This window comes from Natator depressus, chromosome 3 (assembly GCF_965152275.1).
Source record: "Natator depressus isolate rNatDep1 chromosome 3, rNatDep2.hap1, whole genome shotgun sequence".
NCBI lineage: Eukaryota > Metazoa > Chordata > Testudines > Cheloniidae > Natator > Natator depressus.
Genome location: NC_134236.1, coordinates 53,468,710 through 53,485,852, shown reverse-complemented (window position 1 = coordinate 53,485,852; position 17,143 = coordinate 53,468,710). Strand labels below are relative to the sequence as shown.

Genomic DNA, 17,143 nt, shown 5'->3' with positions numbered 1-17,143 from the left:
CAGCACCTTTGAAATGATATACCAGTGTTCTTGCACTGTTAAAAGAAATCCAACAATTAATCTCACAGTTTGGGCCATTTCAAGGGGTCAATATTAAATCTCAAACACCTTAATGTAGGCCATAATACTTTTTGCTGGCAAGAGGATTAAAGGAAATATATCTTTAACCTGACCACTTGGCAATTTTATCAAGAAACCTTGTTTCTATGCATAGGTTAGTACTCCTATGGTATTTGTCTGTGGTAGAATTTAATTCTTTATCTAGTTAGCCATGTTTTGTTACTGAACAAAAATGTTCCTTGGACTCTGTAAGACTATTGTTATACTTTTATGTTTGAAGATGTAGGTGCATATGAACCATGCTGGGCACAGTTCAGCTTAAATATCTTCCTCTAATGCGTTAGATGCCCTCCTTGGAATTCTGCAAAGACAAGCCATTAAATCCTACATGTAGATACAGATTATTTTGAACATCTCATAATCTACATTGATTCATGTCAGATGGGCTACAAAAGAAAGGTTTGGTGGAAAGCAGTTATTAGCAGCAACCATTGTACAGATATTGGGATATGTTGGCCCCAGCAGTGTTTGTTTGACAAATAATGCCTCCACGCCATTCCAGTTCAGTGGAATCAGATCATGGTGTTCTCTTATTATAACTCTACATCTCAGCATTTTTCACAACTAGATCTGTCAGGCACTGCCTCCAATAATCAGGGCTAGCGTTTGGAGTGTGGGTCACAGCTAGGCATAGAGTTGGGACTGGATCCAGGGCAGTCCTGGAATTGAAATCCAGAGATGGAGCAGGGTCAAAACCAAGATCAGAATCTGTAGACAAATCAGAATCATAGCCAGAGTCCAGGTGCAGGCCAGAGGTCAAAGCCAGGTGGTCAGAGTCCAAAGACAAGGCAAGCTGATACTAAAGCCACAGTCCAAATACACAACAAAGGTAGAAACTGGATAGTCAGAGTCCAAGTATTTGGGGGGTCAGGGGGAGAGGAATCAGGAGGCAGAAGCAAGGGTGGAGTGGGTCAGTGACAAGGCTTGAGTGAGGATAGTGCAGGGCAAGGACAGTACTGGGACAGGGCTCAGGCAAAGCTGGGGCGGGAGCAGGCTGGAAGTCTCTCGAGTTTGGTGCACTGCAGGGCAGCAGGAGGGTTCCTGGCTGGGTAGTACTGTTGCTCAGACTGATCTGCAGCTCTCCTGGGGCTGTGGATATACCTGAGCATGAGGGTCACCTGACCCAGGCTGTGTTCAGTGATAGGTTGCTGCTGCATGTCTGAGAGCTGAGTCACTGCAGGCTCTGTTGAGTGCTAACTGACCGCAGCACCTATTGAGTTCCCGGGTTCGTTGGGCACACACGCTGCCCATATCTAAAGGCCCCACCCCCCAGCCTAAGGGGAGGATCTACTGCATCCAGGTCTTGAATAAATATGGGGGACAACTAATGATAAAACAGGGATGGGATTGAGGGTCACAGGGTTAAAAGCAGGGAGCCAGAGGGGGACAATGAGCAGGGAGTCCCAGACAGTGCCCACTGCTCCTTGAAGGCATCTAGGGACTCACCGAACCAGCCCTGGTTTGAACAGCCCTGGTTTCGCTGTGAGTTTGTCTCACACTGTCAGTGTTTCCCACATAAATTGGCAGTATGAAGGCATTTTTTTCTTAAAACAATACCTACATTTCTCCTATTTCATTTGCAGTATCCCATCATATGTCTATGCTTGGATGTGGGGACTGAAGTGGGCATTCGTATTAGCACATTGGGCTTTCAGAAATCAACCTTCCCTATATATAGCCTTGATTCAAATGGATAGCATCAATGAGATCTGGTGTCATATCAATCACCTAAGAAGCATAGCATTTCATCTCCTACTGCATCTATATTAGATAGTCCTACAAATGTAGGAAGGTGCAGTGTTGCACACGTCTTTCCTGACAGCCACTAATTATGCAAGAAATGAGGACATAATTTAGTATGGAAGTTTTTCAGGTTAAAACCTTCATCTTGCTATGCATCTAAAAACCTATCCAGCCTAATATATGTGATCTATCACACACATAGTGGTATTGCAAATTTAAACATTGAAGACATGACAGCAATTGAACTAATAGAGGACCAGAGGATTACTATTTCTTTCACATAACAATTCTGTTTCTGGTGATGGTGAGGGATATTTTGGCCCCCTCTCTCAAAACTTTTATATCATCAAAGAGTGCTATGGATGTGAAGGGTGAAAATGGATGCGCTATGTAAAGTTCATATTTTCCTTGCCTTCATGTCCATTTTGTCAAGATCTTACTTAGCTAGACAGTTCAATGTTTAAAGGTCCCCAGGTTTCTATTTAGAGCAGATTAATGTAGTCATATCTGTTCATTTTTTCATAATGACAGGTTTCAGAGTAGCAGCAGTGTTGCTGCTAAAGAAAAGGAGTACTTGTGGCACCTTAGAGACTAACAAATTTATTAGAGCATAAGCTTTCGTGAGCTACAGCTTACTTCATCAGATGCATTCAGTGGAAAATATAGTGGGGAGATTTTATAGACACAGAGAACATGAAACAATGGGTGTTACCATACAGACTGTAACAAGAGTGACCAGGAAAGGTGAGCTATTACCAGCAGGAGAGCGGGGTGTGTGTGTGTGTGAGTGAAACCTTTTGTAGTGATAATCAAGCTGGGCCATTTCCAGCAGTTGACAAGAACAGTAGGAGGGGAAATAAACAAGGAGAAATAGTTTTACTTTGTGTAATGACACATCCACTCCCAGTCTTTATTCAAGCCTAAGTTAATTGTAGCCAGTTTGCAAACTAATTCCAATTCAGCAGTCTCTCATTGGAGTCTGTTTTTGAAGTTTTTTTATTGAAGAATTGCCACTTTTAGGTCTGTAATCAAGTGACCAAAGAGATTGAAGTGTTCTCTGACTGGTTTTTGAATGTTACAATTCTTGACGTCTGATTTGTATCCATTTATTCTTTTATGTAGAGACTGTCCAGTTTGGCCAATGTACATGGCAGAGGGGCATTGCTGGCACATGATGGCATATATCACATTGGTAGATGCGCAGGTGAACAAGCCTCTGTTAGTGTGGCTGATGTGATTAGGCCCTATGATGGTGTCCTGGCCACTGGGAGCTGTGAGCAGCCGTACCTGCAGATGCTCAGGTAAACAAAACATCTTGCGGCCTGCCAAAGGCTTACCCTGAACAAGCCGCAAACCAAGTTTTGGAACCCCTGGTCTTGATTATGTGTTTTATTTCTTTCTAATAATTACAGCTAGAGGATTATTAAAATAAAGTGAATTTAATATATATTATGAAATAGCATTCTGATTCAAATACCAATGGAATTTGTTCTTATAAATGCATGGATGTGAGTGCTCTACTATTGTACATAAATTGCATTTCAAAATAGCAATAAGACACTCCAGACAATATATTCCAGGCAATTATTACATTTTCTGGGTGGTTAAAGCCATTGGGCCTTTGGTCTTATGCCTCAGCACTTCTGAAAATATAATATAATTGCCCACAATGTGGGCCTGAAATGTCTTATAATTTATACTAAATACTATTACATTGTAATAGTTACCATGGCTTCTAATTATTAGTTTGTTCACTGTTCGATTTTAGGCTATATGCTAGTACATCCAAGCCATTATACTTTTCATCCTCTACCATATTTGTGATAAGGAAATGCTTTTCAATTTTTAATATCAAAATTACATTATATTTCATGTTAATTCAAAAAAACAAAACACTTTGTTGACTAATATGGTGTCAAGAAAGAAGAAATCATGTTAGAACTACCACTGACTAGGCAACTAAACTAATTTATTATACATGTAGTGACTGGATTTAGCAAAGAGGCCTTTGCTCTTGGAGATCATAACCCCCCTATCATGTAGGTTTAGTCTAGCTGTTGGGCTTAGTTTATTTAGCTCTGATTGGGAAGGGTTACGTTAAATATAATGAAGGAGTACTTGTGGCGCCTTAGAGACTAACGAATTTATTTGAGCATAAGCTTTTGTGAAGTCACTACAGCTGAAGTGACTGGAAGACCGATGAAGTGAGCTGTAGCTCACGAAAGCTTATGCTCAAATAAATTTGTTAGTCTCTAAGGTGCCACAAGTACTCCTTTTCTTTTTGCGAATACAGACTAACACGGCTGCTGCTCTGAAACCTGTTAAATATAATGTCTAAGTTAATTCAAACAATAGATCAAAAACTGGATGGTATTTTACCTCAGATTTAACAACTACAAATATCTGAGGAAGAAATTGAGAGGGATCATAGAGACCTCTTTAAAGGACAAGGTCAGATTAAAACTGACCTGAAAAATAGACTCTCCAATACAGTAATCAAGAAGTATACATCAACGGTTTGAGATAGAAATAAATGAAATACCAGGTCTCCAAATTCCAGCTATTAGTTTTAAAGGAGGGGCCTGAAAGACAGTCTTTGGACACCGAATCAACAAGATGCTTAAACACATGCCTAAATTTAGCTATGTAAGTAATCTCTGATTTCAATCTAAAGGATTTCCATATGACTACTCACATGCTTACATATAGCCACAGGGTAAATCAGGATCTTCCATCTCTTCTAGAGGAAAAATAATTCAAAAGTGAAATTTGAAACCTCTTTACCCAGAGAAAAAATGTTTTTCTCTTTCTAGCATCTGGAAATTATTGAGGCAAGAAGGCTCAGGAGAAAGAGTGGTTTGTCATATCATTTGTTTGTAAGAGATGGTCAGACTTTTTGAAACAGATTAAAATATTTTTTAGAGTTTATTAGTTTTAATAATTACTGAGATGTATGGGAAAATGCAGTTAATAGACAAAAATTGAAACTTCTAAAAATAGAAATTAAAACCATTGATCCTAGTACAACTGGTATTTTTCCCTGACAAATTGTAACTAACATTTAAAATACTATATACTTTTACCTTTAACAAAGAGGAGATAAAATATTTAATCAACAAAAAACAAAAAATGAGTTTTAGTGGTATCTTTGAAACAAACTTTGTGATGATTAGGTGAGGAGTTGGGATTTATTACAAACTCTTACCTCTCTATTCATAAACAAATAGGTTTTTATCTGGAATTTTTATGCTATAACAACATATTCAAATGAGAATTTGCTGCCAGCACTCAATAACTGACTGTCTCTGTAATACAGTGCCAAGAGGTATGTTACATTTCATCATTCTTTTCTTTTGGATTTATTTTTCTCTGTAATTCATTGAGGACCTGATTCAAAGCCCACTGAAGTCAATGAAAATATTCCCATAGACTCCAGTAGGCTTAGACTTTGAATGAATATCTGATTAGTTTTGTGGTAGGCTATGTTGGATCGTCTATTACTATGAACATTTATAATATAATTAACTTGTTAGAATTGCTATGATCAAAACTCAGTTTTGATTATTCTAACTTCTATCAAAAACATTTCTCCTGGCTACAAGAGAAATCTTTATATACTGCTTGAAATCTGTACAGGTAAAAATACTACAGGACAGTCAGTAAGAAATAAGCAGGCATTAAATTATCTTCACATAGTTCTTATACATCACCAAAGGAAAAGAAAAGAGAGAATATTATTGCCGGGTGCCATTTTTAGCCTAAATTCAAATGTATAGGCTGAAATGTAATCCGTATACCTTTGTAATGTAGGTGAGATGAGAGAAAAATACACATGCAAAATTATTTTCTTAGGAGTATGAAAGGTACAGTGTCTTATTCACAAATCACAACTTATTTGCATGAAGTACAGCAAACTGTGTTTACAACACTTGGATGTTCAACATGACAGAAAAAGCAAAACAAGAAACAGAAGGCAAATCTAAGGTGCATTGCTGAGTATTGTTTAATAATACAATGTGTTTCTGAATGGAATAATGAAATCAGTAACACAAGTGATAACCTTTGGACCACAGTGGAAATATATTATCATAGAAATGTCAGAAAAGTAATCTCCACTGAGCAAACTCAGCAGCAGACTCAGTGGTTGGCTATAAGAATAACACTTGGATGGTTTTGGGACCCACATATATATCCCAACATAGTGCGTGAAATGTAATTAATGTAAAGCTTTCTTCTTCCTTAGTGTTCTCATTTATATTTAGACGCTTCTTGTAGTTTTTGAGCTTCCCATGTTGTTTTTCATTGCATGGAAATCTTTTAAAGATGTTCAGAATTAGATATTGACTTTAAGAATTTTGTATTGGATGTACTGAAATAAGTAAATAATCTATTTTTGACGTTAAACATTGAAAGCAAAGTTAGTATGGTGTGGTAAACAGAGCTCTGATCTCTGCCCAAGTTAAATATATTGTCGTCCCCCACCCCACCTCTGACATTATTAATAAGGCAAACTGCTTAAAGAAATGTATCAGAAGCAACCACTCCATTAAAGCCTCAAAGAATAGCAGTGCCCTTTATCATCATCCATGTTCATCATCACATTGTCTTGTGAATATGCTACAACCTCTACAAGAGCTTGGAACAGATTGTCCACTGCCTTGTACCTTGAATAATTAATTACACCTTGTGCAAAGTAAGTGCAAATGGCTTGTAAAATACTAACAAATCAGAAAGGTAACGTATTACATTTACTTTGCATGGTTGCAACATTGCTGCCTATCAGATCTTTTGAAGACTAAAAAATAATAAAAAGTGACACTTATGTTTGAGTTGCCTACCAATTGTCATTATAAATTATTCTTATAACACCTCCATAGTTTGAAGCAGGCCTTTGTAATTAGGGAGGAAGAAAACCTTGGAGCCAGATAAGTGCCTTTTCTTTGTCCTGTGAAATTCTGTTTAGATTTGGCTGAAAGATAAACTCTGAAAACTGCCATTTCTCTTCTGCAGCATGCCAGAATACCTGAACATGAACATTCTAATCCAGGTTTGGACCTGCAACGCCCCTGCTGCAGCAGCAGAGGCTGCACTGGGAACCCTGGGGGGAAACAGCTTTTCTGAGAGCAGGGAAGAGATTGTTGGCTGGGCTTTCCCAGAAAACTTTCCTTGGTCCAGCATATGGACCCAGTAGCACATCTTCCCCTCTGGGGGCATCACTAATGAACTAGTTTATGCCCTTCCTGCTTATGTTTTCCTTGAACTTTACCTTCCTCTATTTTCCCTGTTGCTTTTACAAATTAGCTCTTTCCCCATGTCAAGAGTTTAAATACTCCCACAGCAATTTTTCATGTAGGCATATGCATGAATATGATCACTGTACTGTGCAAAGGGAAATAAAGAAAGAAACATCTTTTGAAAGATTACTGATTACTTATTTACTTAATGGCTCAGCAGTTTTACGAATTGTAAATACCACTGCACAAACATGCTTTGTAAGTGGTAATGAAACCTCAGAATTATGCATATTGTATAAGGGAGTGTGACAGCATGTTACCTGTAGCACCCTGGTCACTGAGGTTCCCGAAGCGTTGGAAAGACTGCAGGATTCATTGAAATCAATTAACCAGTTTCTTGAGTGGATTACTGACACTTGGGTGACAATTTGCTGGGTTGATGAGGAAATGGGACCAGTAACTAAGACAATATATATATTTTGGAGTAAAAAATTAAGGGGGAGAGTGTTTGGAGAATGTGTTGGCGAGAGGCAAGAAAGTTGTGTGGAAATCTCTTTGTGCTGTTTATCTATGGTATATTTTGTTATGCTTTGTAATGGAAGAGTAAGTGCACAAGAGGTGAAAGAGAAATAGTGTGTGTTTGTGGTTAGGCAGTCATTGTCACAGGGAGACAGACGAGATTACATGAATAAAGGAAGTGATATATGTAAGGATAAGAACTTGCCCTTTAGTTAGGATGGGGAAACTTTGTTTTCCAAAAGTGGAACAATAAAGTTAGCTTTTATAAATTACTCTTTTGGTAGTACCTGACGGTTTCATTATAAAGAAAATCTGTAAAGATGGGTTGGTGAGTGTGGAATGTGTCAAAATACAGGAATGTTGGTCAAGGATTTTAATCCTCATAATAGAGCTAATGAAAGTGAAATGGTCAGTGGTGGTAGTTTTGGGGATCCTGGATGGAAAGTCCTATCAGCTCCAAAAAGCAAAATTGCTATAATAATTTCTAATGACATTAGTGAATGCTCTGGCACAATTCTGAAAGAGAAGCAAGCCCCTGATAGTATCTTGTGGTTCAAAAGGTTATGGAGTGATTTCAAAATGGAAACGATCATGGGAATTTTGAAGCAGGTGACTGTAGTTTCTTGCAGATCTACGTGTGCCCCTTGCCAGTCTACAGGATTGAACAAAGTAGATTCGCACCCCCTTGTCCCCCAAGACACCAGCACAAGTACAAAGACTGGAAGTGAAAGAGAGATTGTCTGCCTTCCCTGTCCTTGAAAGGACACACACAGCCTAAAGGTATGTCTGCACTGCAATTAAAAACCCTGACGTTGGGCCATTCCAGCTGGCTCAGGCTAAGGGCTGTTTAATTGCAGTGTGGACATTTGTGCCAGAGCCTGGCACAAAGGACCTTGTGAGCTGGGATGGTCCCAGAGCTCGGGCTGCAGCCTGAGCCCAAATGGCTACACTGAAGTTAAAGAGCCCCTTAGCCTAAGCCCCATGAACCTGAGTCAGCTGGCACTGGCCAGCCGTGGATTTTTAATTGTGGTGTAGACATACCCTAAGGGGACTGGAGTAGGAGCCTGATGAACAAGCCAGGCAACCACCTACAGGCTCCAGAGAACCTGCACATGGCTGAAACCACTGCACATGTGAGCAAGCCTGGTTTCAGATAGCATTTGTTAGGAAAGAACTGGTTGCAGGTAGTCGGGTTACAACAGCCAGAGTAGTAGCAGCCCCAGAGTTGCTCCCTGTAGCCAAAGGGGAAGTGCCATTTTGTCTTTTCCTGACAGAATACTTGAGGCAGAACCCACTCTTCAAAGAAGAGCCTGAGCCACAATGCTCTGGTGTGCCTGTGAGGATTCACTGCCAGACAATGCCCCGCCCAGACTTCCCCCCCGCACCAGGAATCAGGGGACTGCCAGGGCTTGAGACTGCTAGGACCCAGAAAAGAGAGATTGGCTCCTTAGCAAAGGGCACCACACCTCTTCTTCAAGCTCTAAATCCACCAATTATTGAAGTCTGTGTGGAGCTTTGTTGCTGTTCTTTCTGTCACTACATAGTTGTGGGCTTCTGAGTACTCAAGTGGGAAAATTTAATTACCTCTGTGTGATTTGTGAGTCATTCATTTCTTTGTTTTCCCTGATTCCCCTGCCTTCTCTTTGTTCCTGGCTCTTGCCCTCCTTTATTTATCCTCCTCTTTTCCTGGGATAAATGTTTGGTATCCTTAAAATCTGTTGGTCCATAGTTTATTGCAATGCCCTAGAGTTCATAGGAGTTATCTATTAATTTATTCACTTGGCCACTAAGTGCAGGAGACAAGTACAAAAAACTCAGGGGCCCCTTGGTCCTAAAATGGAACACTGAGGCCCTGGGGAGGGAGGATTATGGGACTTTACCATCTATGACTATCACAGTGCCCTCAAAGTGGTCTACATACCACTACCAAAATATGAACAGAAGACTAGACAAAATAAAGGAATGGGCCCAAGCAATAGACATTTTTTAATGGTAAAACAAGTATATTACTTAGCCTCCATTCTAGTAATACTTAGAAATGATAGAACTGTTGAATGGCCTCCTGTCTCAAACTCTTGCTCTAGGTCAGCTTCTGATGTTCTATTTTAATTAAAGATATAACAATTATTTTTTATCTTATATTGATTAAAAGTCCACAAACTATAAATATAATTTTTAAGACTTTATTGTCTGTCATGCCATCACTTTGGATTTGCACAGTATCAGGAGTACTTTTAAATTCCTGCAGCATATTTCTTTTGGCTTGCATGTGTTTCTGTGCCCAACCCACTAGACTGTGTGCTTCCTCAATTAGCAACCAAAGGTGAGAAGATACTGCAGAGTCATGACATAATACCCAAGATAGGGAAGGTCATTGGCACACTCCTATGTAAGAATAATCTTTCCCACATCCGGGCACAATAGGATACTCAATGAAATTGAAAGGCAGAATATTTGTAATGGCTAGAAGGAAGTCCTTCCCATCAGTAATGTTTATATTAATACTTGCTGGGGTACAATTATATGATCCAGGAAATACACTGTTCACCAACAGGAATTCCAGAAGGAATTTCTCCCCGTGGAATCTTATTGCACAATTAGGTTCAATAGGGTGCTTTTAAACTTTACTTTCTGAGAAGCAGCCAATTTTGGCTGCTATCAGTTACAGGATGCTGGACTAAACAGGGCACTAATCTGTTCTCTTGTGGTAACTATGATTTTCTTTCATTACTTTTAGCTATTTGTTGTAAACACAATCATATTGCACATGTCAATGTAAAAGTTCTTATTAAACATACTTTATTCAGAATCCTTGGATCTTAGTTCTTCCTGTGTCACTGACACATGAGGCAGTCAAGTTTCTCCATTGATTATGATTGCTGATAATATCATCCTCACCCACTTGTGATAGGCAGTCTCCAATCCCTTTGTGCTGGAAGATGACAGTGCCTAAGTCTCTGCTACAAACAGTAGCATGCTCAATTCAATTACATGGTATAATGTAACCTGTAGTTTGGTGTGGAGACCTCTGTTTGCTCAGATGTTGTTCATCCCTTCAAAAGGGGTGTGTGTATCCGAGTATCTTTAGTATGTGTAGCTGAGTATCTTTATTTCAGCCAACTTCAAATGACATCACTCTCTCTAAAAAGCAGGACTCCTCTACTGGTTTGATTTTTTTACTGTCCACGCAGACCTTTACATCTGTTGTCCAGTTTCCTACCTACATAACACTGGTTTTCTCTGCTTTAACTTTCAATCCAGTTTTTTGATGTTTCCTGGTCTCTCTGTTTGGGTGATCATTCCATTTGGTGCCATGTTTAGTAAAGCAATGTTGTTGGCAAAGTCAAGGTTGGGCAACTTGTCTTCACTAACCCCCTTTACATGCTCCACAGTGCCTTTTGTTGCCCACTTCATCACCCAGATATGGCAATGCACAGAGGAATGGTGAGCACATACTTCTTCTCCAGTCACAATATCTAACTGCTCACCTAGTTCTGTCTCTGATCTTATTGGGCATCTACTTCCATCATATAAACTGCTCATGTTAATCAGCTTGTCTGCTATCCCATAGCTTCTAGCAATATTCCACAGTACTTGTCTGTGGACATTATCAAACACTTTAAAGTCAATAAAAGTTAATTAAGATTGAGTTTTGCCAAGCAGTAGCTTTTTTTTTGATGATCTGTTAAAGAGTGAGTATCTGTTCACAACATGAGCTATCTGTATGGAACCCAGCCTGTTCTTCTCACAGTATTTCATCCACTGCCTCTTCATTCCATTCAACATAATAGTAACCAATCAGATCACCCTTTTTGTCAATGCCACTATGATACCATCTTTCCAGTCTTGTGGCACCTCTTCTTTCACTCATATTTTTAGTTTCATTAGCTGCTCAATGAGAATTTTGCTTCCCACCTTACTATCTCTGCTTGAATTCCGTGAAGCTCAGGAGCTTTCACCTGTATAAAGACTTTGATGGCTTCTTTAATTTCATAAGGTATTATTGGTCCCTCTACTATTTCTAACTTGTCATTGACATTTTTCTTGAATCTGTGCGTAATCATCAGCTTATGGCAGATTGATATGGAATGGCCATGTTCTTTCGATCATCTGGCTTGTTCCTCAAGAGTTTTCAACATCTGCACATTAGAGTCCCTGATGGGCATAATCTATGATGATCTGGTTCTTGCTGAGAGGTCTTTCACTATTCTGTAGAGTTTCCTGAAGTCCTCTGTGCTGCTGCTTTTGCAGCCTTCTCCACAACCCACACATTTCTCTTCTGCCTGCATTTTTTCTTTATCCTTTTCTCTGTATCTTGCATCCATCTCTAAAATTTCTGCCGTTCTTGCACTGTTCCTTTTTTGCCTTCAGAGCTTTCTGCTCATCAGTCCCTGTCCATGTTCCAGATGTAATCTATGCATCTTCTGCCCTCTTTCATGGCCCACTGCCTCCTCTGCTATCTTCAGTACTGTCTTCTTCCCTTTTGACTCTCTGGACAGAACAGTTGCGAAGTGCAGTCTAGAATCTGATCTGTTTCTGTGTCCTTGAACTTCTGTATTTCTATAACACTTTTTCACCATCTTTTGAGTTTAAGTTGTGACATGGCCACTAAAAGATAATGATCTGAGCCAAGATCTGCTCCTCTGCTGACTCTGATATCCTTCAAAGAGGATGTCCATCTTTTAGATATGCCAACATGGTCTATCCAGTTGACAGTCACATTGTCTGGTGATCTCCACATGACATTGTGGGTCCTCTTATGCTGGAAGAGACTGTGTCCTATTTTTAGGGTGTTTGTGCCACAGAGTCCAGAGCCATTCACCATTATCGGTTCAGATGCCTTCTGCTGCTGTGCCCATATCTCCTTTCCAGGCAGTACAGTGGTTTCCAATTTGTGCACTGAAATTGCCTATCATCAGCTTGATGTCAAAGTTAGGCAAGTCATCCAATACTTGCTGCACCTACTTGTAGAATATCCTTTATACTGTCACCTGCTCCATTTGTTGGTACATACACTTGGATTCTTGTACACTTGACATATCTTGTTTGCAGCCTGGCTGTTGTTGTTCACTGGCCGCCAAGCCATCAAGGTCTTTACTGTGATGTTTTCCAGCATAATATGTATACTTTTTTTGTGTGTTCCTCTTTCTGAGAGGCACCACTTCCCACTCCCTGCCCATCTTGTCTCACTGATGCCATGTATGTTTAAATGTGTGGTTTGAGGGTTTCTTTTTTTATTTCTCATGTAGTTTTCTGGTACTGTTCAAAGTCCATATATTCCACATGCCTACTCTTCTTCTTACAGATTTGTTAAACATGATCTGATGTCTCACGTTCTCAGTTTCCCATTGGCTTTCACTGAGATCTCATACTTTGGTGTTGAGCTCCATCTGTACCTCCTATCCTCCAAGTTTTGGATTATCTTAACCTTACAATAACAAACAGTTTTACTTAAGTGGGTCACAGACCCAGCAGCAGGAACCCTCATCTTTTATGTGGCCTTGAGAAAGGCACTGTTGCAAACAGTGGCAGAGTTTTTTTTTTCTTTCAGAAGAGAAAACTTAATAGATTATAATTCCGTTTTGATGTTTGAAATAAGTTATTCTCAGAGAAATATTATAGATGTAGCTGGTAGTTATTGTTGCCTTGATAATTCCAATTATAAGGCCAAGTTTTTTCAGTTTCTTATAACATTCCCAAACTTTAACTGTTCAAGCTCAACTTTTCTATGCTAGATGTATACCAGGGCTGAATTATTTATTTGAAAATTTCAGAAATAAAATTTCAGCCACTTCCAAGAAAGAGATGACGGGGAAATATGCTGCTTTTGCCACTCTGGGGGAGAAAAATCTTAAAACCATGTCATTGAGAAGCTCTCGTACCTTCATGTTTTGGAACAAGGGCTTCACATTTGGCAGGAGGCTTACCTGCCAAATGAGAAGTCCTTGTTCCAAAACATAATACCAGGGATGTACCTTTTGCCATTCTGTAGGGGAAAACACAAAATAATCTGGTCAAATCATAAACATTTGGAAAATCACAGTTCACACATGGTCAAGACAGACTTGCTGTAGTTTGGCATTTATATTTTCTGAAGATTCTGTGTGTATTTTGCATGTTCCAACCTGAGGATGCAGGGACTAGACAGATTTTCCTTACCATTGCTGATTTGGCTGCTGCTGGACACTGTGGTGCTGGACACTAGAAATGAGAGTAAAACAAAAAATCCCTGTGATCCCACTGCTAGTTTCCAATCAGCGTGGAAGAGGCAGTCTGTCTTGAATGCAGAGGAGAAAAGAGCAAACGTGGAGGCGGGACTGTAGAGAGATCTGAGGCAGTAGATTGAGTCTGTGAGTTGGCAAGGGGGTGGGAGGTGAGACTGGGAGATAGATGTGGGGGGACTAAGATTGGATGAGCAAAGAGACTGAGTCTGGAAGCCAATGAGGGAAGTTGGGTTTGTGACCGAGATGCCAACATCAGATAGAAAAGGAGTACTTGTGGCACCTTAGAGACTAACCAATTTATTTGAGCATAAGCTTGAGCTGTAGCTCACGAAAGCTTATGCTCAAATAAATTGGTTAGTCTCTAAGGTGCCACAAGTACTCCTTTTCTTTTTGCGAATACAGGCTAACACGGCTGTTACTCTGAAACATCAGATAAAGAGCCTGGTGGCTGGGAGATATGGGACTGGATGGACAAGGAGTCTGAGAGACAGCCTGGGATAAAGAGCCTGAGGAGGAAGACTGGATATTCTGGAGACTAAGATTTGGACAAGGAATCCCAAAGATTAGGTGTATTCAACTATACACCTAGCTTTTGAGGAAGGAATCCTACAGACTACTTTCCTTCATTACACAACCCTGATTCATCCCCAGAGCAAGTCCATCTTGTGTACTGAAGCAAGAGTCCTGTGTGGGGGGAAAAAGTGATCATATAATTAAAGATTGTATCATGAAACAATGCATGAGGTGGTTAAATTATGATGGCACAGGAACCTTACTTCTGACATTTCCTGAATTTTGAGTGCTTGACTTTAATATTCCTTTAACATGGTGTTTTAGATGGAATACTTTATACAGTGAGAAATATTCTAACAGAAGTGTGAGAATCTGTTTGTCATTCTACATGCAGTAAAAATATAAAAAAGCAATGAACACAAATACCAACATGGAAATGTTATTGTTTCTTTTTATTAAATTACTTTTATTGTAAAACATGGCCTCTAGTTTATCATAAATTTTCACTGAACGGCAACTATTTCAGAGCCTAAAGGAAAATTACTGGGGATATAAAAGTATTATAGCACCAGAAGAAAAAAATGTTTTACTTTTTAAAATGAAAATTAAACTGTTAACACATACTAAAAGCTGCTGGCAATTTTTAAAGGTGCTACACATAATTTTTCTGGGTTTCCACAGCTTTAAGTAGAACTCCAACAAGAATAAACCCATAACTTTTTTTTCTTTACTGTAACAACTCTCATTCTCTCAGGATGAAGTGGATCTGGTTGTGAAGGGCTGGAACAAGACCCACTGCATCATTTAAATCCTGCTTTGGGGCTATGTGGATCTAGTAGTTTAGGCCTCAGTTCAGCAAAACACTTAAGCCCGTATTTAAGTTCCTTTTACTTCAATTAGACTTAAGTACTTGCTGAAAGTTTGGGACCTGCTTAATGGCCTTGCTGAAAAGGGAGAGACGTGCTAAGAGTGAAGTACCTCCTCATGTGCACTGATGAACTGAGGCTGTAATCCAGACCTACAAAACTTTGGAATATTAATCTTTGAAATCTAGGAAATTTATCCTAAATTTTTGTATTAATTATTAGAAAAGAACTGTTTTATGGTTAAAGTGCAGATTGGCCCTTGATCCCAGTTTTGCCACAGAATTTGTGCATTACCTTGGGCAAGTCGTTTAATCTCTTTGTGCCTCCGTTTCTCATGTTAAAGTGGAGATAACAAAGTTTTTCCCCACCTTATATATAAAGAGGTCCCAGATCTTCAGCTGTAATAGAGAAAGGGACAGAGTCAGACTGTGATTGTGATAGTGTAATTCTGATTGCTTGAGGGGATTTATTCCAGCTTTATATGTCTGTAATTAAGATCAAACTCTGTCCCATTGTGGATATATTTATCACTAGTATTGAATGTATCAAATGCTTTCTGGCTACAGTGATATTTTACTGTACTTTCTCTGAAAACAGACATTATATTCTTTCTCTATTTTGTATTCCTAAAGGCAATTTTTACAACAAACAAGAAAATGCAGACAGATCCCAGTGAATAAGGGACACTTATTCTAAAATTGTCTTCAGTACCTATGCAATTGAGACAGAACTCAAATTCACTAGCCTAAACAATGACTATAAAATCAATCATTCTTGTAATAGTGTATCTTCAAACCTACACTGCAAATGGACAGATAATATGTGAGAGGCAAATGAGTGTGGAATGGCGCGCACAACCAAAGCAGCACATCATGAAATGGACTCTAATGAACAACATCTGCTCGAACTTCTACACAGATTGCTGGAATATAAATACCAATATTGAAAGGAACATCCTAGAACAGGAGGCTTTGAATGTCCCTCAAATATGTCCCTTTCAGCTTCAGTTGGGGGATAGTCTGTTCATATCTTCGGAAGCATCTTTTCAGTCACATGGGATGAATTTGGGGAATGTTTCCATGGAAGAATTTATTAGGTGCCCCCCAGAAGGCTTTCTTCAAGATCAGTTGATTTTTGGTTGCAGGTTAAGAGGGATGCACCAAGTTGACCCTCGGTGGCTTGGAGTTGGAACTCATTATTTTGCAGAAGTTCAGACCAAAGGACCACCGTTATGCAACCTGGGCCTTCGGCTCAATGTAACAGTGAAGCAGCAATTTTGCCAACAGTCTTCAAATGAACCCTTTTGCTCCAGGCATGGCAGATGCTTAAGCCATGTATGGGAAGAGGCATATAACTGCCACTGTTCTCAACAGTATTCTGGAAGATTCTGCGAGGAGTTTGATGCATGCTCCAGTAAACCCTGCCACAACAATGCCTCCTGTATTAACACAAGAGAAGGAACTATTGGGGATTCCTATGAATGTGCCTGTCCCACACAATTTGCAGGTAATATCCTTTCCCCCGTCCCTGCAAATAGATAGATAATATAATATAATGTTCTTTTGTAAACTTTAAACAAACTCTTGAAACAAATGTAAAAACGTAAATGCAGTAAATAGATATCTTTTGTGAGTGTGCTTCTGATGGCCTATTGACACAATTACAGTACACTTGGTTAACGCTTTCTTTATATGCTAAATTTGTGCAATAATTTAGGACCAGATTTTGCAGTACTTATTGTGCCTGTTTTTTTGTGGAAGGTGCTGATTTGAACTCTGCTGAAATGTAGGGCTGCCAATTGCTTAGTCCTAATGACTTCAGTGGGAATTCATTCAAGCATTATTTGAACATATTGTTAAATATGCTTAACTGTTCTAGACTGGACTGGACAGGATTCAGCTACTGCCATCAATTTATATTGCCA

At 39.4% G+C, this 17,143-nt stretch overlaps 1 protein-coding gene across 1 annotated transcript in view; it reads left to right on the top strand.

Moving 5' to 3' along the window:
• The window catches only part of LOC141984481 (protein eyes shut homolog), a 785,366-nt gene that overhangs the window by 174,634 nt on the left and 593,589 nt on the right, over window positions 1-17,143 (top strand). The window contains exon 2 of the mRNA XM_074947561.1: window positions 15,852-16,725. Coding sequence (XP_074803662.1) covers window positions 15,972-16,725 — 754 coding nt within the window. The 5' untranslated portion in view covers window positions 15,852-15,971. The remainder of the gene's footprint in view (window positions 1-15,851; window positions 16,726-17,143) is intronic.